At 49.2% G+C, this 22,383-nt stretch overlaps 1 protein-coding gene across 8 annotated transcripts in view; it reads right to left on the bottom strand.

Annotated features, from left to right (window-relative positions):
- Positions 1 to 22,383, bottom strand: part of kdm6ba (lysine (K)-specific demethylase 6B, a) — a 90,273-nt gene that overhangs the window by 5,061 nt on the left and 62,829 nt on the right. For 4 of the 8 annotated variants that reach the window (XM_083993174.1, XM_083993173.1, XM_083993175.1 and 1 more), the window contains 10 exons: positions 8,953 to 9,039; positions 6,964 to 7,085; positions 6,533 to 6,656; positions 6,304 to 6,399; positions 5,797 to 6,073; positions 5,603 to 5,680; positions 5,250 to 5,426; positions 4,955 to 5,140; positions 4,095 to 4,679; positions 261 to 3,898 (listed from right to left, as the gene is read on the bottom strand). In XM_083993174.1, coding sequence (XP_083849300.1) covers positions 261 to 3,898; positions 4,095 to 4,679; positions 4,955 to 5,140; positions 5,250 to 5,426; positions 5,603 to 5,680; positions 5,797 to 6,073; positions 6,304 to 6,399; positions 6,533 to 6,651 — 5,156 coding nt within the window. In that variant the 5' untranslated portion in view covers positions 6,652 to 6,656; positions 6,964 to 7,085; positions 8,953 to 9,039. Of the gene's footprint in view, positions 1 to 260; positions 3,899 to 4,094; positions 4,680 to 4,954; positions 5,141 to 5,249; positions 5,427 to 5,602; positions 5,681 to 5,796; positions 6,074 to 6,303; positions 6,400 to 6,532; positions 6,657 to 6,963; positions 7,086 to 8,952; positions 9,040 to 18,166; positions 18,532 to 22,383 lie in introns of those variants that run through there. The other 4 variants (XM_083993176.1, XM_083993179.1, XM_083993178.1 and 1 more) reach the window with 4 other exon arrangements.

Here is a 22,383-nt window from a genome sequence, read left to right as displayed (position 1 = left end):
AAGACATTGGATGTTTCATTCAGTGTGTAATGGACATATAGGCCTATATAATGTGTTAGTTTCACTTTAATTGAACACATTCTACATCGCGGAGGCGACGTCTTTCCACTTAGGGCTTCCTTCACCTCTGAAACGGGGCAGAGCTCCGTGGGAGACAGCTGCCTGACACAGCGAGTTTCGCTTTTCGGCGCGCTGTTTGCACCCCTGTATATTAATCTCCATAATAGGACATGTTATTAAATCCAGTTTAGGACACTTACTTGCAGGACCTGATGATTTCAATGGCAGAGTTCTTGATGGTGATTTCTTCCAGTGGGATTCTCTTCTCCTCCACCTCAGAGGCAATGAACGTCTCCCTGTCCCCGCTCTCCACTTTAATCAGGCGGATCTTCAGCTCCTTGGGCGGCCCGTCTGACAGTGCCTTCAGTTTCAAAAAGTCTGTGGAACCTAATGAAGACCCAGACTCTGAGCCTTTTCTGTGCTCAGAAGATCTTTCTCCAGAACTGTGAGAGGTCCACTCTGCTTGCTCTCCTTCACTGGTGGAGCTGGCTCCTGACGCCTCCTTGCGTTTCTTTTTCTCTGAGTCGTAGTGACTCCGGTTCTTCTCTGATCCATCTTTGCTCTGGAGGTTGAGGTCCCCGAGAATTCTGCGATCCTTCTTCTCCTTGTGGCTCTTGCCATCCTTGTGCCGCTTGTGGCTGGAGCTGGAATGGGTGGAAGATGATGAAGAAGAAGAGGAGGAGGAGAAGGCCATCTCCTCTCTCTTTTCTCTATGCTTCTTTTTTTCTTTTCTGTCATCATGCTTCCTGCTGCTGCTGCTGTGACCGTGCTTTCTCTTCTTCTCTTTCTCCCTGTCTCTGTCTCTGTCCCTGTCTCTGTTTTTGTCTTTGTCTCTGTGCTCCTTGACTTTCTCAGATTTGTGGCCTTCCTCCAGTCTGCCATGACAGTCCAGTTTATCAGGGGAGCTCTTGTTGGGAAGCGACTGTCTGCTCAGCATGGCCTCACAGCTCTTTCCTAACTCATCCAGAGAAGACTCAGAGATGGTTTTCAACCGCTGCTCCTCCTTCACCACCTTGAGAGGCTTGATGGGAGGAATGCTCTCCCTTTTGATGATGTGGATCATTTCCTCTGTTGTTTCTCCATTATCTCTCCAGACGTCAGCGTCCTCTATCTTCAGTTTCTTGTCTTCTAGCTGAGGAGGAGAGTTCTTCAAAGGAGGGACAGCTGGACTCAGTGGTGGATTGGTTGAATCTGATGTAGGAGAGCCACCCTGTTGCTGGCGGCAGATATCAGGGCCTAGTGACAGTGAAGAGGAATATTTGACCCCAACCAGAGCTGATGGAGGTGGTCTCCCAAAAGGCCCGCCTCGGTACGCATACTTTTGGCTCTCTAGGACTGTTGCCAGGGACTTGAACATGCTGTTGACACCTGTTTGGTGAAGGTGGGGTCTTTGGGGTGGTGGAGAACAAGAGGGCGTCTCAGAGTCCTCTTCGTCGTCCTCCTCATCCGCCTCGCTCTTGGTCTGCTCAGGGAGGCCATACAGTTTGGCCAGGTCACTGTGGCGGTAGTTGGTGTTGCCGACTCCCGTTCTCATGTCCAAGGACTGTTTAGAGACATTTGGAGACGGTTTCAGGTAGTCCTCATCATCCTCGTTGAGGGACGATGTCCTGCTGCAGGGAGATGCCAGGGAGCCTTGGCGGCTGAGCACAGGAGGGCTGGAATGAGGATTGGATCCAAAGTCCTCCTGGTTGGGCTGATGCCTGGTTGCTGGGATGAGGTCAGGGGCACACAGGTAGCTCTTAACGGGCTGGACACAGAAGTTGTCCAGGAGAGGCCCGGTCTTCTCACTGTTGTACATCTCCTCTTCCTTTTTGATGGACTCGTCCAGCATGGCCATGATGTTGGCCAGACCGTCAGGGAGCAGTGTGGACATCTCGGAGGGCTCCTCCTCAAACTGAGCGCTGTCTGAGTCGTTGCCGCTGCTGCTGGTCTTCTCCAGGCTGTGACTTCCTGTCACGCGCTTGTGGAGCATTCCCCCTGTGGAGCTGGAGCTGCTGGAGGATAATGGTGGGGGTCTTGGTGGAGGGGTTTCTCTTGGGAAAGCCTGGTACAGCTTAGGGGGCTCTCTAAGTGCCAAGGTAGGGAGAGAGGGTTGGCTGCTGTCTCTCTCTCTGGTTGAGTCTTTGGGTTGGGGGGGTGCGGCTTGCATTGCCGGGGGCTTGTTGGGGTATACCAGCTGGTTCATCCCTGAGGTATTGTGTGTTGATGAGGGACTGAATGTCGTTCCGCCATTGTTGCTCCACATCTCCCTCTGCCTCTGCTTTTCTCTGGCATACTCAGTCTGAGGTGTGAGGGGGGGCGGCCGCAGCCTTTCTGCAGGAGTGGTGGTGGGTGGTGTTTGGCCCGGTGGACACGGTAGTACGCCGCCACGGCTCAGCCAGGGGTAAGGGGGCGAAGCCTGGGCACTGGGGGGTGATCGGCCTGAAGGAGGTGCAGGTACAGAGGAGAGGCGGGGAGGGGGGGGAGTTGTGGAGGAGCTGCTGGAGAACAGTCTCTCCAGATTTTCAATAGCAGTCTGTTCTTTGCCTTTTGCACTGCACGCCTCCTCCTGCCTCTTCCACTCCATCCTCTTTTTCTCCTCCTCTTTTCTCTCCAGCTCTCTTTGTTTTTTCTTCGCCTCCTCCTGCCTCTCCAGTTCTCTTGCCTTCTTCTCCTGCTCCTGCCTCTCTGCCTCTCTCCTCCTCCTTTCCTCCTCTTGCCTCTCCCGATCTCTCCTCTTCCTTTCCCTCTCCTTCTTCTCCCATTCTCGCTTTTTCCTCTCCTCCTCCTGTCTCTCCCATTCTCGCTTTTTCCTCTCCTCTTCTTGCCTCTCCGCCTCTCTTCTTTTCCTCTCCTCCTCTTGCTTCCTCTTTCTCTCTTGCTCCTGCCTCTCCCATTCTCTCCTTCTCCTCTCCTCCTCCAGTCGCTCTTGTTCTCTCTTTTTCCTCTCCTCCTCCTTCTTTTCCAGCTCTCTCCTCTTCCTCTCCTCGTCCTGTTTTTGTCTGATCTCAAACTCTCTCTTCCGCCTCTCCTCTTCTCTCATTTTTCTCTCTCGCTCCTCTCTGTCCCTCTTCCTCCTTTCTTCAGCTTGCATGTGTCCCTCTAACTCAGCATCCAGCTTGTCCAGCGCCTCCTCGATGGACTGGGGGGCCGGGGCTGGAGCTGGTGGATGGGTCTGGGACTGAGAGTAGGTTCGTGTGGGTGCAGAGTCCAGCTGGCGGGCAGAGGGGTGAGGAGGTGGGCAGTACGTGGTAGGGGGGCGAGGAAGTGGATTTGAGACTCTGCTTGTTATTACGCTGTCTCCTGCCCTCTGGTGCCCTGAGGAGAACAAAGATGCTGATGAGGAAAATGCAGGCGATTGCTCCAGTCCAGCCTTGGGATAATATGATGTCTTCTCCTTCATGGGCTGGGACTTGGTGTGTCCCTGCTGGTGAGGCTGGGTGGCGGGGGGAGGTGGGCCTCTCTGACAGCCTGGTTGCAGCAGAGCACCCAGCTGAGAGGCGGAGCTGATGATGGCACTAGTGGAGTTTTGGAGAACTGGCTCTCGTCCTCTTTGCCAACTGTTGTTACTGCTTCCACTGTTCACAGAGCAGCCAGCAGGGGGCGATGTGATCGCCTTGGAGACAGGAGCCCGTATTGCACCACTAAAGCTGCTGATGTTGCTATAGCTGCTGACGGAGCTGGAGACCTGGGACATGGGGACGTTGGGGGTGATGACAGGTGTTCGGGTGGAGTTGGTTGTGGGCAGAGGAGGGTTGATGTGATGGTGGTGCTGAGAGGGACCTGGACTGTCCATGACCTGATTGTGGCTCTGCTGGCGCTGAGGTAGCAGTCCTGGAGGCCTGTAGATGCCCGACTCCTGAAGAAACACAGTTTCAAACAGTTAATTTTACAACGGTCGTTATCTAAACAACTGCATCTGGGTTACTGTTCAAATTTAAGCCTCTTCAGTTCAGAGTAAATATTTTTCCTGTCTAACACTGACAGCAGCAGAATGAAAGATCTAATGTAAACACAGTAAATGAGCTGCTACAGCATGAGTGACCTGAACTCACCAGGGAGTGACTGCTGGGCCTGTGCTGGTATCTCCAGGCCTCTTGGGGGCCACTTTGCTGTTGCTGAGGTACTGAGGTGCTGCTGGCAGGAGGAGGAGGTGGAGGCGGAGGAGGAGGGGGACCCTGGTGCCCCAGCCCTGGATGAGGCTGGAAGTGGCTGTAAGGCACACTGCTGCCGCCGCTGCTGCTGCTGTTGTTGCTGGATGCAGGGGGGTTTGCTGGTGATGACTGGGCATGTAGATGTTGATCTCTGTCCCCTCTGGTTGGGGTCGATGCCGTGTAAGAGGTAGCATGGCTGCCACCTTGGCCCCCGATGAGAGGGCCTCTCTGGTTGTGAGGGCCACGCGGTTCCATGGCCCGGCAGGGTGGAGCCAGTCCCAGTTTGGAGCTGGAGCTGGGGTAGGAGGAGTGAGGGGACTGATGGTTTGCAGCCTGAGTTTGGAACGTGTCTTTCTGGAGCTGAGGAGCACATCCCTGGTTGTAGCTTCCAGAAGAGGAGTTTGGTGGAGGGGAGAGGTTTGAAGGGGTGGATGAGACAGGGGAGGACTTTTGGGTGTAGCTGCCCATTCCTTGTTTGTTGGTGTCCTGTGAAAGCACACAGTGAGAGCAGGAAGACACATGATTAGAGTGATAGAGCACTAACAACGGATGTGATCACTGTCATTCAACAAAACAGGCAAAAGGAGATTAATCCATCTCAGATACTCTTAAGCTTCACACAGCCAATAGAATCAATGCATCTTTATGGCACCATTCAATCCAATGAACGCTCTCTCATTGATCAAAGTCAGTGGTAAAATATTAACCCCTGACTCCAGTACCATATCATCAATGAAGTGATATTTTCATAGTGTCCAGACCTGGAACTCTTGTGATAGTGGGTTCTTGCGGTCAGATGTGTGGGGCTGCCAGGGAGTGCTGTTGTCTTTGTGAAGTGGGTTCCAGAAGGCAGGTTTAGGAGGGTGGTGGTGGACTGACTGCTGCTGCTGATGAGACAATAAAGACTGGCCAGGACCAGAGAAACGCTGCAGCCCAGGATGGGATACCTGCACACAGAGTGGGACACGACATTATTCACCACTCAAACAAATCAAACTTGAATAACTTCAACAAAAGGAACTAAAGGAACTATCACCACACTTGTTTGTCCAATACCTGATCTGAACTCTTTTTCCTCTTGCTGGGGCTGGGACAGTCCTCGGCTGCAGGAGGAGGGCGGGATGACGGGTGCAATGATGGTGGAGGAGTGTGCTGGATAACCGAATGCTCTCCCAATGGAGGGCCCGGTCTCTTCAGCTGACCCCCTAGCATCTTCCCTGGGTAGCCCCTCTGCTGTCAACACAAAAATGAAATGAAGATCAGTGTTGTGACAGATGAGGACAACTTCAGTGAAGACACAGCCTGAGTGACTGAGTGACTGAGTGACTGTTATCAGTTGTCTCCCTGGATGTGGACTGTTGTGTGTCTGTGTGGATGATGAAACATGATCAGCCAATTAGAGCTCTTACCTGGTGCACCTGAGCCCACATCTCATCTCCCAGCAATGATGGACCCCGGGGAACATGCTGCTCCTGAGGACCCCCAAACTAGAGCACACAGCAAAGACAACAGAGAACATATGATTTTGTTTTTCTTGTCTCTGAAACACACTCTTACTCTGGTGTGTAAGTCCGCAGTAATGTCTTCTGTGATTGTTCCTCACCTTCAGCAGTTGGTTGGGCCTGTGGGGAAGATGTGGGTTGGGGGGTGGCCCCCCACTGCCAGCGTAGCCTCCGTTGTGGAGACGGAGTGTGTGTTCATTGGGCAGGGGCACGACAGGATGCCCTTGAGGAGGAAGGTGAGATTCATACAGCTGGCCTAGTTGCTCCCACGCTCTGTGAGGAGGTGGAGGATGAAGATGAGGAGGGGGTCTCTGCTCCCTCTGCAGGCCTGGTAATATGGGCTGTGGGAGCTCAAGCTTCTCACCTCCTCTCATGGGCCTGGAGAGACACAACACAGATTGATCTTCAATGACACAAAGCAGGCTGCATGGTGACATTGCTAAAATACTATTCTAAACCAAACAAAACACATCTCCGCCCACACCAGTACATCTTTCCCAGAATGAGGGAATAAATTAGCTCCATAAAATGCTTCTTTATAAAAGATATATAAATATGTATTGTCTCTAGATTTACATCTGTCACTAGTGAATGTGTGCATGACTTACCCATTACTAAAGAATTTACTGGAATGGTTGAGTCCGCCCATTGGACCAGGAGGTAGATGGGGAAGGAGCTGGTGTTGGTTCATTCCAGGCGAACACCTGATGACGACACAGTAAGTTCACCTTAAGTTTATCTGAGCAAAAACTCCTGCTCTGCAGTTTAATTAGGTGAATTTGAGCTGACAAAGAACTTTTTGAAAGTTTGTGTGTATCTGTTGTCATGGCTACAGACCTGGCAGGTGGTGGCCAGGCGCGGCCGCCCACGGGAGCCCATGGTCCCCGGCTGAGTCCGTCCAGAGGGAAGGAATCCCGTGTGCCACGCCCGCCAAACTGCTCTACTGCGTGATGCATCCAGCCTGTGGGGGGTGGTAACAGTCACATCATTAATGTTGATGCACAGACACATTCACAGTCATACTGTCACCCTCAGCTTTTTAACAAGGTGGCAATTAAAGCTTATTTAGAATCAAATACAAACACACACTACCATGGTTTAACAGTTGAGTGTTTGTGGTCGACCTCTCATCTTCAGGAAAACTCACTCCACTACAATCACTGGTGAGCCCATTAAAATGATACTGTAGCCTTAGTAATGTAATGACTTTACACCACCATGCCTGAGCGCTTCATGGTTAGAAATGATATCAGAGTGCTGACACTTACCAGACTAGCGAGGTCTGTGAAGCCCTCCACTGCAGCACAGAGAGGGCCTCACTCCAACACTGAGAAGATCTGTTCTGTCCCTCTCTTCTGTCTTCAGCACCAGGAACCTAAAAGCCTGTTGGCTGCAGACACAGAGAACAGCAGAGCCACTGTGAGAACAGGAGACACAGACGCACTGAACGTTCAATAAATGCCAGTGGGCTCTGTATTATATAGGCTAGTTGGTGGGTGTATGTGTGTGTGGGTTGGAGAGCTTGCCAGCAGTGAGGGGGTGGGGGTGGGGTAGGTAGAATATAGGACAGAAGAAACTAAGGCAAAGACCACGACTGCCACTGCAGCAGCACACTGAGGAGACGTGTTCCTCCTCTGTTCATCACTTTCATCTCCTCTGGTGCTGCTGCAGAATGAATCCACTTTAGTCATAAATGATGATGTCTTCTTTGTCTGTAGCTGGCTGCTACGCATCATTCAGCCTGTAGGAGGCGCCAGTGAACCAGTTGGTTCAGAACAGGATTATTACAGAGGCCCAGATGGCTCAGTGGGGAGCTCACCTATGAGGACAGACCTGGGGTTACTGTAATCCTTACTATGGGCCTCCTGATAACAAGAGACAGAGGGAAAGACTGAGAGTGAGAGGCCTTGGTCACATGCCAAGTGTGTGTGTGTGTGTGTGTTTGTGCTGAAGTGTGTGGTGTTGGAAGCAGTGCCAAGTGTGCAAGCTGCATTTTCATGTCAGGATTGTGCTGGTTTAGTGCATGTGAGAGAGAATAGTGTGCTCTCTTAAGTGGATGATTATGTGTGTGCTGCAGTGCTCTGAAGGGTGTGTGTTTAAAGTGTGTGTGTGTGTGCGTGTGCATGCCCGGTGGATACACCAAGGTTTAATCTCATTACAGCAGGCGTGATGGAGAGGGAGAGGGGGGCAGCAGCGACAGACGGTCTGAACAGGATGGAAGGATAGATTAAGGAGAAAAGATAGAGATGGAGAAGAGCGAAGGGATGGAGGGAGGTGGAGTGGAGACTAGGAACGGTGCCATGAAAACGCCCACACACCTTCCCACACACACACACACACACACACACTGGGATGGCACAAAGAAGAACAGTTGAGGAAAAAAGACATTAAAGCAGCTCATAGATAACTCGCTCCCCTCCCTTCTTTCTAACACACACACACACACACACACACACACACACACACACACACACACACACACACACACACACACACACACACACATACAAAAGACAGAAGGTGTCAAGATACAAAGAAGTCCATGTTTCAAAAAAAGACAACAAAAGAGCAACCTGACAAAGCCTGAGGATGTGTTTACACCTGCACCCTCACTGCTGCTACAAACTAGTGGAACACTAAAACTCCTGACTTGTGTCATCTGTTCAGACACAGGCCCGTAACACACCTGGACACACACACACACACCAGACAAACAGGCAGGTTTGAGGATACAAAGGAGCCTGTGTGACTTCCCAGAATGCTCTCTGTTGCTCTGGGGATGTCATGTTGTTTCATTAATTGCTTCCTCAAACATACAGGAAATGTATTGATAAGTGTTTGAAGGCAGCAGTGCTGTGGATGCATAAAGGAGCTAACAGCCTATGATTCATCTCTCACTCAGCACACAACTCTTCCACCACTTTTCCTAAATTAGCTCTGGTCATACGCAGTCCTTCCACCCACCAGTTCCTCTCCTCTTCCCTTCCTCCTCCCACTGACTCTGGATCTCTCTGCCTCTATTTAAAGCCCAGTAGGGGTTATTTCAATCGCTGTACACTTTTAGCTTGTCGAGGTGTGTGTCTGTGCTATAGAGTGACACACACCCCACCCGCTATATCTCTTCCCTTCTGCCTTGCAAGGATCATCATCCACCAGGCGCTGCTGCTATGTGAAGATAGGCCGGTGTTAACTGTCAAGACTGCACTCGACATGCTTCAAGACAAACTGATACAAACACACTCCCGTGCTGAGCGTACCTTTTAGAGTAGCACCAAGTTATTGATTCACAGTTGTGTCAAGTCTCAGCTTCGGCTGCCAATCATCTCTCTGGGGTCTCCTCAACCCTGAAAGACACAGAAGACAAAAACATTCATGTCAAGCTGTCATAAACACAACATGAGGCCAGGCTTAACACCACGCTCGGATATGATCCAAACTGTCATCAACCTTAAGTCTCTGACAATATGATGCAATTCAGGACTGAGGGTGGTCTCTGATCTCTGTCAACTAAGAACCTCTTTGTGCTGCTGCCTCTCTTTTCTGGTTTTCTACACCGTGGATCCTCACTACCCTCACCCTCCTGGTTTCCTGACTTCTGAGGAAACGCCTGGTTTCAGAGCAGTGTGTGGAAAACCTGAGGGTGGCTCAGAGGCAGAAGGGTAAAATCAGCAGGGAGGCTGTCACAACGGGAGCAGAGGAGGGGGGTGGGGTTGCTGCTCTTGTTCACTTTCTCTTCTCACAAAACACAATGGTGAGACTGGCTGCAGCTTAGCACGGCGAGCAGACGCACAAACAAGGCTGATCTCACTCTAACAGGAAGAGCCGGGCAGGCAGAGTCAGCTATCAGACGTGAAAGAGCAGCACTGCGGAAACATGTTAGAAAATAAAACAACACATGGCATCATAGAGGAAGAAGAGGCTGAGAGGTTTAAAATAGAATATTTCAGGAAAAAATATCAAGAGACATGGACCAAAGAGAGAGTGAGTTGAGACAGCAGAGTGCAGACAGAGACACCGTGGTCACTACCACTTTATAGAGGGTGTGCGTTTATGTCTGTTGTGACCAAATGGTCGTCTATTCCAGTTGCTATCCCGGCTATCACATTGCTCACAGCCACTCCACCAGCACAGTGTGAGAAACCAGATCGTGTACACAGACGACAGACAGTGTTACATACCAGCTCAGGTTCTATCAGTTGATACCAAAGCGATGCAGTGAGGTAATATCAGCCCCGGTGAGGGTTCAGTGTGTGACAGGAGAAAACAGTGAGAGTGTGTGAGTGTCAGCATTACACGTTTTGTTTTTTGGTGGGAACCCCCGGTGACTCAGCAGGCTGAGAGAGGGCTTACCCAAACCCGCCGCCTCAGACTCCGCCCTCCTGGGACACCACTTACAGTCAGGTGACGGGGGCGGGTTTCTGCACCATTGCTGATGTGACAACAGTGGGAATTTCTGGGACTTGGTGATGTCATATCTACATCCAAAGCGACGTGCCGCATTGGCTGATGGTACGTGTGTGTGTGTATTTACATAGACAAACAGGATGTGACGAGCTACAGGGGGCTTTCATGGCCGAGGGAGGAATCAGAGCAGATCAAACCGCGAGCTGCTGATAAATGACGAGGAAAATTATACTAAGATTTTGATCTGGTAATTTTTGTCTTGTCTGATCAAAAGAAGTTCATATTTGACTCAGCACTGTACACATTCAACTGAACTCTTCAAAACTGGTTAAAATGCTTGCTGCTTTCACTTGAACCTCAGTGCAGCTGTGTGGAACAGCACAGTAAGTGATTCTAGGTGAAGTGAAAGTAGTTTAGGGGAATTGGTGCTGTCACGTGTCACTGCTGCTCTTCATAGACAGAGGCTCAGTTTCAATTATCAATTATTACCAAACAGATGACATAATACTAGATTAAAATTCCCCCTATGGTACATCTTGTTCAAGTGAAATCCCCCCCCATCACCGTCAGACATCAAAGAGTGGTTCCTGTCATCGCCCTCATTGTCATAGTTATGCAAGTTAGTTATTGTCCTGGCAACACCCGCTATCAGCTGGGAGGCGGAGCCAAACAGGAGGCTTTGGCAAGCAGACAAAGCCGTGCCAACTGCCGTCAACCACTCTAAGTAAGAGGTAAGACGGAAAATAAAGGAGCTGTGTTCAGTCCTCTGTGGCTTCTAACAAAGAAACACACACACACACACACACAGTAAATAAATAAATCAACCATAATCCCACGTGAGACAAAGTCACAAGCTTGTGGATATGAACAGGAAACCTTGCCTAATGCAAGCTGAGGGGAATGATTGAAATGAAGATGTTGAGATGAGGTGTGACTCAACCACTGGTCTGCACTGGACCCCCGCCAGACCACCACACTGGGACCCCCAGAGGAGAGGAGAGGTGAAGGAGGCGGTGGAGGCCAGCATTACAAAAAGGTCAGACTGGTCTGTTCACATCCAAGACTGAGTCCACTGTGAAGGATCTGCTGGTCTGTGGACGGGACTCTGCAGTGTTGGTGTGACCATATGAACCATGACAAAGGCTCAGCCCACTGAACATGTAAAGACAGCTGGAGTGTGTGACGGTGCTGGTGAGGTCACTGCAGAGCCTGGTGATAAGACATGACCAGATAAGGCTGGAGAAGTGGCTGATAAGACACAGCAGAGCCAGGGAAAAGTTCTGGCACCAGTTTTTGGCCGAGGATGACGGAAAGGCCAAGCATGGTCCTGTCTCTCTCCCCCGTCTTGTTCTGTCCTCCCTCGCCCTCACTGCTCCATTTGGCTGTTACATAACCAGGCCCAGATAGAGATCATGTTTGTGAGGAGACACCGTGATTTCTCTCTCTCTCTCTTACACACACGGAGGAACAGCCCGCCCCCACCGCCGTTGCCAGGCTGCCTGTGTGTGTCCATGTATGCATGTGTTTGTTTGTTTGTGCGTGTGCGAACGTCAGCACATACCGTTCCAAGACGGTGATGCGGGCTAACGTCGTCCCATTCTCATCCTTACGCACGCACACACTCGCAGAATCAGAACAGTGTGCTGGCCGACACACACACACACACACACATACACACACACAGGCCAGTGGAGGTCAGCCAAGGACACAGCGAGGAAACATTGTTCCTGCTCACAAACACAGGAGCATCCGACCTCTGTGATGGGCCATCATGTCCTGCTAGCATCCGCCTCCACCACTCAGCCTCCATCCAGGGGCCGGAGCGCCGACCTGACCCTTCACCCACATACACACACATCTTGTGTGCTCCTCAGCAGCAGCAGCAGCAGCAGCCATAACAGGCCAGATAAAAGCTACTATTTGTCTTACTTGGTCCCGTCCTAGCTCAGATGTTTCCCCCTCACATCTGCTCTACGTTCAGGCCATGACAAGGGCACTAAAGCACAGGGGGGGTCAATTATTTTAAATCCTCACATAAACCCTCTGCTGAGTTGACGCTGCTGCTGCTTTCATCTCTGAGTAGATTCTGAAAGGACAATGAGACGCTGCAGGTTGACAAACAGCAACCAGAGGCTGTCCTGCCCCGGCTGTTGGTGGTCAGCCTGTCAACGTGCTGTTGGCTTCGTCACCTTCTCCTCCTCCACCCGGTCTCTCATTCTTAAGAAGAGCTTTGACGGAAGAAGCGTTTTAAAAAAGAAAAAGATTAAGAATAAGTTGATTTCCGGACCTCGGAGACACCCCGACAGAAACAGTTAACCCCACATTTTCATCTGTTTGTGGAAAAAGAAACCGAACACGGAAGAGCAGGGGGTGGGGGGGCCGGCAGGAACACATGAAAACATGAGGCCCCTTTTGTCTGCTGCACTCACCACCCTGACATCTGGGCTGTGACTGACAACACACAACTGGGTTAGTGTGGTACATCTCCTTTTCTCACACACACACACACACACAGATCAGATGCATGTGTGACGCTAGAGAGAAGGGGAACAAGAGCTCGGAGGGGAGAGGAAGCTGTCGTCACATCCACAGGAAGTAGGCCTCCCTCAGGGGTTCGGGGGTGTGTGTGCGTGACAGAGAGAGGGGGAGAGAGAGATCTAAGAGAAAGGTTTTAAGGCAGAGGCTTCCTGTTGAAAATCTATCAACCTTATTTGTGAGATAGTGGATCTTAAAAAGGCCTCTGACTGTAAAAAGTAGACAGAAGTGATACTGAGATAAGTCTGTACAGATGTGAAACAACAAGAGTCAGCTCTGACCTTTTTCACTTACAGTCGTTAAAACACAGACACACAGTCATCTTGTGTGAACGGCACGTGTCTCCACATTATGATTCACACAGCCCTCCTCAACAATAACAACAGTCAGCTAACATGAAAAGCCTTTTCCTAGGCTCCGACCTGACTGTTTTTAGCTTCTGGTAAAAGGTGACAAACATATGATGGTGAGTATGAGTGTGTGTGTTTGTGTGTGCGTGTGTGAGAGAGAGAGAGATGATTAACTCCTCCTTTCAGTCACTTGTGCTCCCTGCTTCATTTCACAGAAACCCAGAGTGTTACAGAGAAAACACTGGTTTGGATTTCTCGACAGGACCGACAACACTTCTGGGTACTGCTGTGTCTGAATCAAGACGGGTGTGTGAGAGGCAGAAAAAGAGAATGACTCAACACCTGGCTGGTGACTCTACGGAGAGGAAAACGACAAATAAATCCCGACAGACCGGAAATCGGCGAGGATGTGGGCGTCTCAGTGAGAGCTGACAATGGCTTGATCAGCGTCACTCTCGATTTCCACACTTGAGCAACCACAAAAGCCCCACAACCTTTTTTTCTCTGTCTCTCCAGTTGATTGCTCTCGGTAACAGCTCTAAAAAAAGCTCAGGACAAAACAGAACATCGCGCTGGCTGCCTCTTTTCTCTTTTCACTGGAAAAACTGCCTCGGAAGTCAGAAGTGAAAAACCCCCCTCCTTTGTACGGCTCTCCCTCCAGGTGCTCCTATTCCACATCCAGAGCCAGTACACACACACACACAGCGACTAGCTTAGAAATGCTCTAAACAAGACGAGAGACTCTGGTGCCGTAGTAACAGTTGCCAGGGGAACCAGTGGCGTCTGTACTAACAGTTATTGAGCTAAGATAGAGAGGCAGAGGCAGAGAGAGAATAACTCATTACAAGGTTTATGACAGGTCACTGATCAACATGTTTACTGGGACATAGGACACGCTGACCTCACACACCATCCTCTTCCTCTCATCAGTGGCCTGTGTGTGTGTGTGTGTGTAGTTAATGACAGCATGTGTGCAGATGGCTGCGGCAGCGTTGTTCTTACAGTGGGTGTAATTACGCACCGATCATTTAGACTTTATCAGAACAAATATGACGCAGACTGAGCGTCTTTGTTATGACGGCTCTGTTTGTTCATCGAGTCCAGAGAACATCCAAGGCTTGTTTATGAATTCCTCAAATACCAAAGTTGGTGATATTTTCAGCTTTTTTCCCCCTCTCTCCTCCTCCAGAAGGAAGGTAGTGATGCACACGGGCCGGTCGGGAGCTGAGTAGTCATTTATTCTGGCGTGGTCGAGGTGGGTGAAAGTGTTCACAGGAGGTGAGGGGAGGTTCAAAAAAAGGAAGGAAGAAAATTCTTTCCAAGGTGTGAGAGTTTGTTTAATTTTGTACATGAGTCACACACACACACACACACACACACACACACACAGCGTGTAGGTTCATACACCTCCCTTTCACTGTGGCATCATCATCAGTGGCAACAAGCCAGAGATAACAGAGAGGAACTGAACTCAGTGGGAAAACTTTCCTCTCACTCTGGCGCGGTTCAGCAGACAAACAGAAAGCAACACCCTCTCTACTCTGCTCCAACACAGCTCTGTTCTCTCTGGACGGGTTCAATCTGGAATAAAATATTCTTCTGTCGTTCTGTTCCCATAATGCTGCCATGGTTTACATTAGGCCATTTGCTCTGGTTGTGGCTGCGTCTGAGTCGCTGCCTGCTTCTGTAAAAGCTCTCAGTGAGTTCACCCCTTCACTCCTGGACCCTATTACACCCGTCTGGTTTCCCTCTCGGCTCTCAGGTCCAACACACAGCGGAACAGAACCTGGAGCCAGGCCACAGCTGCATATATGACCAATATTTATAGTTATGGAGGTCTGAGCCTGGTGGTTGGCTGGCAGCACAGCAGCACCCTGCTGCTCCATACGCTAATGAGAATAAAATAATAAGGACCATGACTTCATCCAAACATGTTAGTGATTAATGGCTTTTCCATATATAAACCTAAAGGGCCTATTATTTGCAATAGGTACCAATGTATGTGAAACCCTTGTTTCGTTAACACTCGTTTATTATTGTCTGTTATCTGTTCTTTACTCTATTTGTGTGATTGCAATGATTATTTAAGTTTCATCAGTTTTATATTTGACTACATGGATGTTATATCTATCTCTGTCACTCATGTTTTGTTGTATTTCAGCTCTGACTATCACCTGGCTGGGAGAAGAGTGCACAAAATAACCCGTTTCCAGTGAGGACTCCGTCAGAAGTGGACTTGCGTTCTGATTTTGGGGCCCCGGTCCCCACTTTGAAGGACTGGGATCCACAGCACAGACTCACACTGCACAGTGGAATTCCACACTTGGCTGACTGAGTTGTTGCCCCTGTTGGCCCCAGTGAAACTCTAAAACCTTCACCCTGTCTGAACAAGCTGGCTGTGCTGAGGCGTCTGCATGTACCATAGGAGACTGAATAAACTAACTGCTATTTTACTGCATCACTGAGGGCAGCCAATCAGCACTCAGCCCACTTGTAATACAATAAATCCAGTCAGCACTGTTTCAGAAATGAAAAACTACTGTGCTTAATGTCTGTCACTGAAATGGAGGGGAATTGGATTGACCATGGGAAATCCCTCAACTGATTTCCAGGCTTTGTGCCAACTAACACGTAGCAGAACTCGTGTTTTAACGCCCGATGTGTCGGGTGTGTGTCTGTGAGAGTGTCAGCAGGGCAGATGTTGTCCTGCACCTCCCTCGCTCCCTAGCTCTCTCTAGTTTTGAGTTACTCTGTGGAGGAGAAACGACACCCTTTACTGGAAGGACGGCTGAAGAGTGCCATGGTGTCACACAAACAAATGTTTCATCACAACATCACATCACTTCCCCCTCCCGCTTCCCTTTGAAACCCACATACACACTTGATTGTATTTGTTTTCTCAAAGAGGTGTAAGGAGAAGAGACCCCCCCCTCAAAAAAAAAGAAAAAAAAGAAATCAGATGGCCTGTCACACATCCAAGACACACATCCAGGTCTTGTTTTACTTGTGTTAACTGTGACCGCAGAGTTCAATGAGTAAGCACTTTAAGCAGCCTACTGACCCATTTCCCATGCCAGGACACACACACATAAAGGAAAAACCTTAACTAGATCTTAGTAATCCTTTCTATGCTGAGCAGCCTGTCATGGGGCTGGAAGGTGGGAAGAGGAAACTGTCCTGACACACACTCCTCTTCTGCTTACTCAACCTGCCTGACTCACTCACTATTGTTGAGTTAGTGTTTTATTTCCCACCGTCATCTGCCTCTCCTGCCTCCTGGCCTGTTTGTCGGCTACGCGTGTGTGTGTATCACTTTAATATTCCTCCGCGTTCGTCATCGCTCATAGTAAAATGGGCGGCGATTGTTCATTCACACATACACACACACGCGCGCACACGCTCCTATTGAGATCACGGGACAAACGGGGGCGAGGGAGAGCTGAGGCAGCACGGAGCAGGCCGAGACGGAGTGTGTGTGTGTGTGTGTGTGTGTGTGTGTGTGTGTGTGTGTGTGTGTGTGTGTGTGTGTGTGTAGCGATCTAAAGATCCAACTCTTTACAGCCCCCGACATCAAACGAGGAGACAAAACGCGTCGCTGGTTTCCATGCCAATCGATCTGGCTGATCGGAAGTGAACCATCAAAGGCTCCTTTTTGTTTTCTTCGCGGTGCCATGCCAGCACACTCTGCTCTTCCTGATCCGGGCTGGTTTATTGCGGGCAATAAAGAGACAAATAGACCCCCGCACCCCCCCACCCCCCACCGCCACCAGCCACAAACACCCATCAGCTGTGTGTCCGACGACCCGTCACACACACAGGATACTAGCTTTTAAAGTTGGAGGCGGTGACGCAATAACAGTCATCAATATCAACTACTATGAATTACAGGCCACGCCCCCAAACCGCCCGTCTATCCCCTCGTTTAACCTCCATTGTTTTGCTGAGCTCGTTACTAGTGGCTACGATACACAGCGGCGCGCGGAGGAGACGCACGGAGCAGGGACGAGAGAGAGAGAGAGAGAGAGAGGGAGAGGTGTCAGCTGGTTGTAGACTGATCCTCATCCGTCTACAACCAGCTTCTACAACTACAACTTCTTCTAACCACAGAGCACCGATCAACATCCAGACTCCCCCTGTGTCAGAGTCACTAAGTCGGTGCAGTGATAACTAGGCAACACATGACGCTGAGCAGACAATACACTGGTCAGACTTTAGTGACTACCCCTGGAAACCCAGACCTCAAGGACACCGCCCCTCCCCCCAAAGGAGATGTGATGCAAATCACTTCCTTTCAATCCGGCTCTTTGTATGTGTAAGGATTGACTGGGGGTGGCAGCTATCCATTCACTTTATGCGGCTGCCGACCTCAGTGATCCTGCCCACCCCCACTCCTGCTCCAGCACAGCCACCCACTCCTACACACACACACAATGGCGTGAGATCTCCTTACACAGGCAATTTTCTCCCCCTGTCCTCCAGCTCTCCCCCTCTCTTAGCCATGGGTTGATCATGAGTTGAGTTTTCAGGGCAACAATGACCAAAATAGGGCCTGGGGTGTCCCAGAGCAGCACGAGGGTTGGGTCATTTCTCTCTTTCATGAATCCATGAGTTAGGACTGTGTTATCAGCATGAACACTGCACTGGGACACACACAGTCTTCCCCGGGACAATCCCTTCAAAAACATCAGAGTTTGGAAATTTACCTACTACCAACAGTCGATGAACCACAACTTCCCATTGGCCGTTCACAGAAACTCTACTCCACGTGCACTGAATGATTAAACAGGTCCGGTAAAAGATGATCAGTGGTGGATGTGACTGAGGAAAACTATTCGCCGAAGTGACTGACATAGACACACGCGCGCGCGTGGGATAAAAGAATCACCTGTGGTTGACGAAAAACACAGTGAAATTCCCCCACCTCATCGATTACACATGATCAACTGTTCCCTTTAATCAGTTCCCATAACTCCCTCTCTGTTGCTGTGAATGGCCCCACACCTCCCTCACCGACCACTGATCAATCAGATCAAACAGAGGTCAGAGGACCATATGAAGGTGTATTACATTGAAACTACACTGAAACTAAGTTTCAACGACCACTAACTTCCCGATTACAACCAAAACAAAGTGGACTGGACTTTTTAAATGCCCCCCCTCCACACAGCAGCCCGGCACTCACCGTTCATTCACGCGTCCAAGTGGACATCTAAAAATCAATATTTTCCTAATCGATATGTATCCGGCTCCTTCCTCGTCTTTGTATCCGTAAACTTGGAGCTCCGAGGCTGCAGAGCGATTCCCGAGCAGCCGGCTGATCGGAGAGCAGCTTCAGCTCTATAATCCCTGTTAGTCTGTGGCGCTTCCTCTCGAAACAACCATCAAAGTCAACCGGCTCACGGCTCCGGTGTCCGCCACAGGCTCCTTCTCCTCGGCTCTCCGGTTATTATTCCGTTCTTCGGCCTCTTCCACGGCCCCGTGCAGCGACAGCCCCGCTCGCTCTGGTCCGTGTCGGTCTGTGCGTCGAGCTCCTTTCCCTCGGTCTTGTCTCACAGAAAGCCAGGCACGGATCGAGTTGCGCTCAGCTCTGTTTTAAAGGGACAGAGTCACGCACGCACGGCGAAACAGGCGTACAGCCTCACATACACACACTCTGGCGTGACGTCATCCACGGCCCCGGAATTCCCTGACAGCGCAAACTGGCACCGAGTCCAACTGTCGGTACCGGAGCCGCCCCCCCCCTCCTCCCCCCTCCCCCCTCCCCTCACAGCTCTGTTTGTTGGTTTGTACCTTTTCACTGTTTCTCACTCCGGAGTTTTTTAAGGCAGACTCGTGACCAACTGTTGGACTGGTGAGCAGCCAGGAGCATGTTTCCGTGTGACCGTCTATTTCTGGATGAGGAAGAGTGTTACCCGCTGACATATTCCACACTGTGATGTAGCTGAGATTAGGTTTAGGATAAAATTAGATTTATCACATAAACTGACACGCCAATCACTTCATAGTAGTAATCCACATATAACTGTACTACTGTGAGTCAACAGCACATAGACTATATTACTGACATAAGTATTATGTGACGTCCATCCATACACATACAGTTTTATCACAGATATCAAACTATGACCCAGACATTAGAATTAACCAGTCACACTGTATGTAAACCAATTCTTAACCAAGCTGTCTTTTAACACAATATTTGGGTTGCCAGGTTGTTTTGAAAAATAAGATCTTCTACGACCAACTCCAGAAGTAATCATAGCCACCAATCAGTCACAGGTCCCTCACAACCTGTCTGGCCACCCAAAGGTATTCTCACAAATAACTTCAATAACTGATCATTATGAACCATAGTATCTTATTTTACTTTGTATTCAGTCTTAAGTTTTGCAAGCTGTATATACAGACTTGCACTGTGTAAATATCAACTGACTTAATGAACAGATATAACTCACCGTCTGTACATGAACTTTATATAATGTGTGCACAGTCCAGTGTGTGTTACATAATGCAGTGTTTACCTAGATAGATAGATGCTGTGAGGTTTGTGAAGGCTGAACAATATGAATCCAACATGTTATTTATTTTTGTAATACAGTCCACCCTGCTCCGCCTATAAATAAAAGCTGAGTTATGAGGCTAATAATAATAGCAGGGGACATAAATATGACTGAACACAGAGGTAAAATAATGCTATGCTATGTGTTTGGAGGCAGCCGGCTGAGATCCTGTGTGAGGTAAACAAGTCTTTGAAAAACACAAATGGGTCTCTCTAAGGCCGGAAACACTGGTTCCAGCTTCTCCTCAGCCAAAGTAACCATCCTGTGCTCTGTAATAACGCCAAAGAGCCACACTGGTACAACCAACGGTATGTGTGTCTCTCTTTCTCTCACACGCTCACATGTGTAGGGGTTATATTTAGAAAGTACTCCCTCAGCAGGACAACAGAAGGCAAAATTAGCTGGCACAGGGAGGACGAGTGTGTCATGGATGATGCTGAGACAATGACATAAGGACACACACACAGTTTATTTATGGTCACGCCGATTCTAAAAAAAACAAAAACAATAAAAACAGAGCATTACAAATATCTCTCTGGCTCAGCGCTGTTCAGTGACAATATCAGTCTCTCACTGTCTGTCCTCTTTATATCACAACACTTGAGAATATTTTGAGATAACTGGGACATTTTTATTTCTGTTACTATGCAGAAACAAGAGGGATGTGTGTGTGTGCGTGTGTGTGTGTGTGTCCTGATGAAGTAAGTGCATGGCATGTGTGGCATGTACCACCAGGGTGGTTCCAGAGTCTATTGTGAAGTGACAATGAATGTTCAATAATGTGTTTTGTGTTGAGAAAGAGGAGTGATGCAGCACAGTGGGGGTCTTTGACACTGGGAGGCAGTGTGTTAGTGTGGGGACGTTTTGTTTGGCAAAAGTTGTGTGGAAGAAATCAGCTGCACACTAGCAGAGCTGCAGCACAGTGATGCAGAGCGATCCCAGCTAGAATGAGTGTAAACATGGAGGCTTCTCCAGCTGCCAGTTTGTCTGCCCAAGTGAAAGAACACAAGTTAAAAATTAAGCTTACAGCAGCAAATCATGCTGCTGCATGTCAATATGTAACATATTTATCCTTAAATGGATGGAAGCTGTTAAGGTAATTAAATTCAAGATGATGTAATTACATACTGAGAAAACCTGTAGCCTTAACGTTATAATAATCTGCATGTATATTATTATATTACATCAAATCAGCTGTAAAGACCTTTTATTACATCATCTGGAAGATATTACTTCCTGACTGGCTACAGTCCCTAATTATCCACCGTGGAGTTGTAAACCAGAGCGGTGTGTATGTAGCCTATAAATCATTTGCATCTCACTCTCGTCCACTCTACTTCTACACTGTTCTCTCTCTCTATCACAAACTGACACAATTGTTCATGGAAATGTTTCACTCCTCCTGCTGCATGTTAGTCTGCTCACTTTGCCACTTTATCCACATCATCTCATCATCATACCGTATTCTCATGTTGCTCCCACTGTGACATCATAACACCACATCTTCCACTAGGTGTGTCGACAGGGCGGCTGTTGTCTCAAGTGTGCGACTTTGCCCGGCTTTATGTGTGTCGATGTGTGTGTAATTGCACTGTAAAGAGTGTGGTGGGAGACCATTAGCCCCGCAAAGTGAACAGGAAGAGGACGGCTGATTGATGTGGCTACGGGTGGGACTCTAGTGTACCACACACTCTGCCACACACACATACATGCGCATAGTTTCCCCCAGCTGCTTCTCTCATAGATGCACTGTACAGTATATAATAAAAGTCTGAGAATATTAAATGTACATCTGAGCACAATTCCCCTCCTTCCTCTCCCACAACAAGGGAAGCCAAGGCATTATGGTCTGTCCCGGGGGTCCCCAGTGTGTGTGTGTGGCAGGAAGGGACAATAAGGGGAAAAGATTTTTGAGGCACTGTGTGTTTAAGTTCTTACAGCTCTTATGCATGGCTAGCAATCCTGTATTCATGTGTGTGGAAGGAAGCCAGGAGTGTGTGTGTGTGTGTGGCGGGGACTCTGTGTGTGTAATTAGAGAGATTGGGGACAAGGATGCCTCAGTTCTCACACTCCAAATATATATATTTATATATAGCAGCTCTCCCATGAGTATGAGCCCCAAAAATTCCTCTCATACCAGACACACACACACACACACACACACACACACACACACAGACACACACACACACACACACACACACACACAGACACACACACTTAACAAATAAACAGCGTGTCGTACTACTAAAGTCCAAACAGGGGGAGAAGGTATGCATGTGCTACTGTGCTCTGCTCTGTAGTTGTGGGAGACTGTGTGTCCTGGTACAGATTGTACGTTGCAGCCTCGAATATGTAGGACTTTGTGTGGGCCTGTGTGTGTGTGTGTGTATGTGGCATACCGTGAGTCAGCCTTTTGGGTACACTGAGAGACCGACAGACATGATAATAGTCACCTCCACGCACGGACTCAAACACAGTCACACAGCGAGGAGACAGAGCCAGACTGACTGGCTTAGCACACCCACATCCAGCAGCCACGCAGCCGTCTGAATGGTCTGCTGCAGCTCTGATAATTAGGAGGCTGATTCAAGGAGAGGAGGGCCAATAGAGAAGCAGGCTTTCCCTCTAGTTCCTCAAACAAGCAGCTAATCCTGACTGGAGCTCTATGATAAGCTAAGCACTCCAGTCCTGCTTAACATCCTCCACATCCAAAAGTTACACATAGTGAAAAGTAAACTCAGCTCAGAGGAGTTTAAAAAGCTTTGATGGCTCTTAAGAAGAGTACATCATGTTTCCAGGAGATTGTCTAATGGGTCACTTTCCCTCTGAAACGGTG

Source organism: Trachurus trachurus (genome assembly GCF_905171665.1).
Source record: "Trachurus trachurus genome assembly, chromosome: 18".
Classification (NCBI taxonomy): domain Eukaryota; kingdom Metazoa; phylum Chordata; class Actinopteri; order Carangiformes; family Carangidae; genus Trachurus; species Trachurus trachurus.
This window is presented reverse-complemented; position numbering and strand designations above follow the sequence as displayed.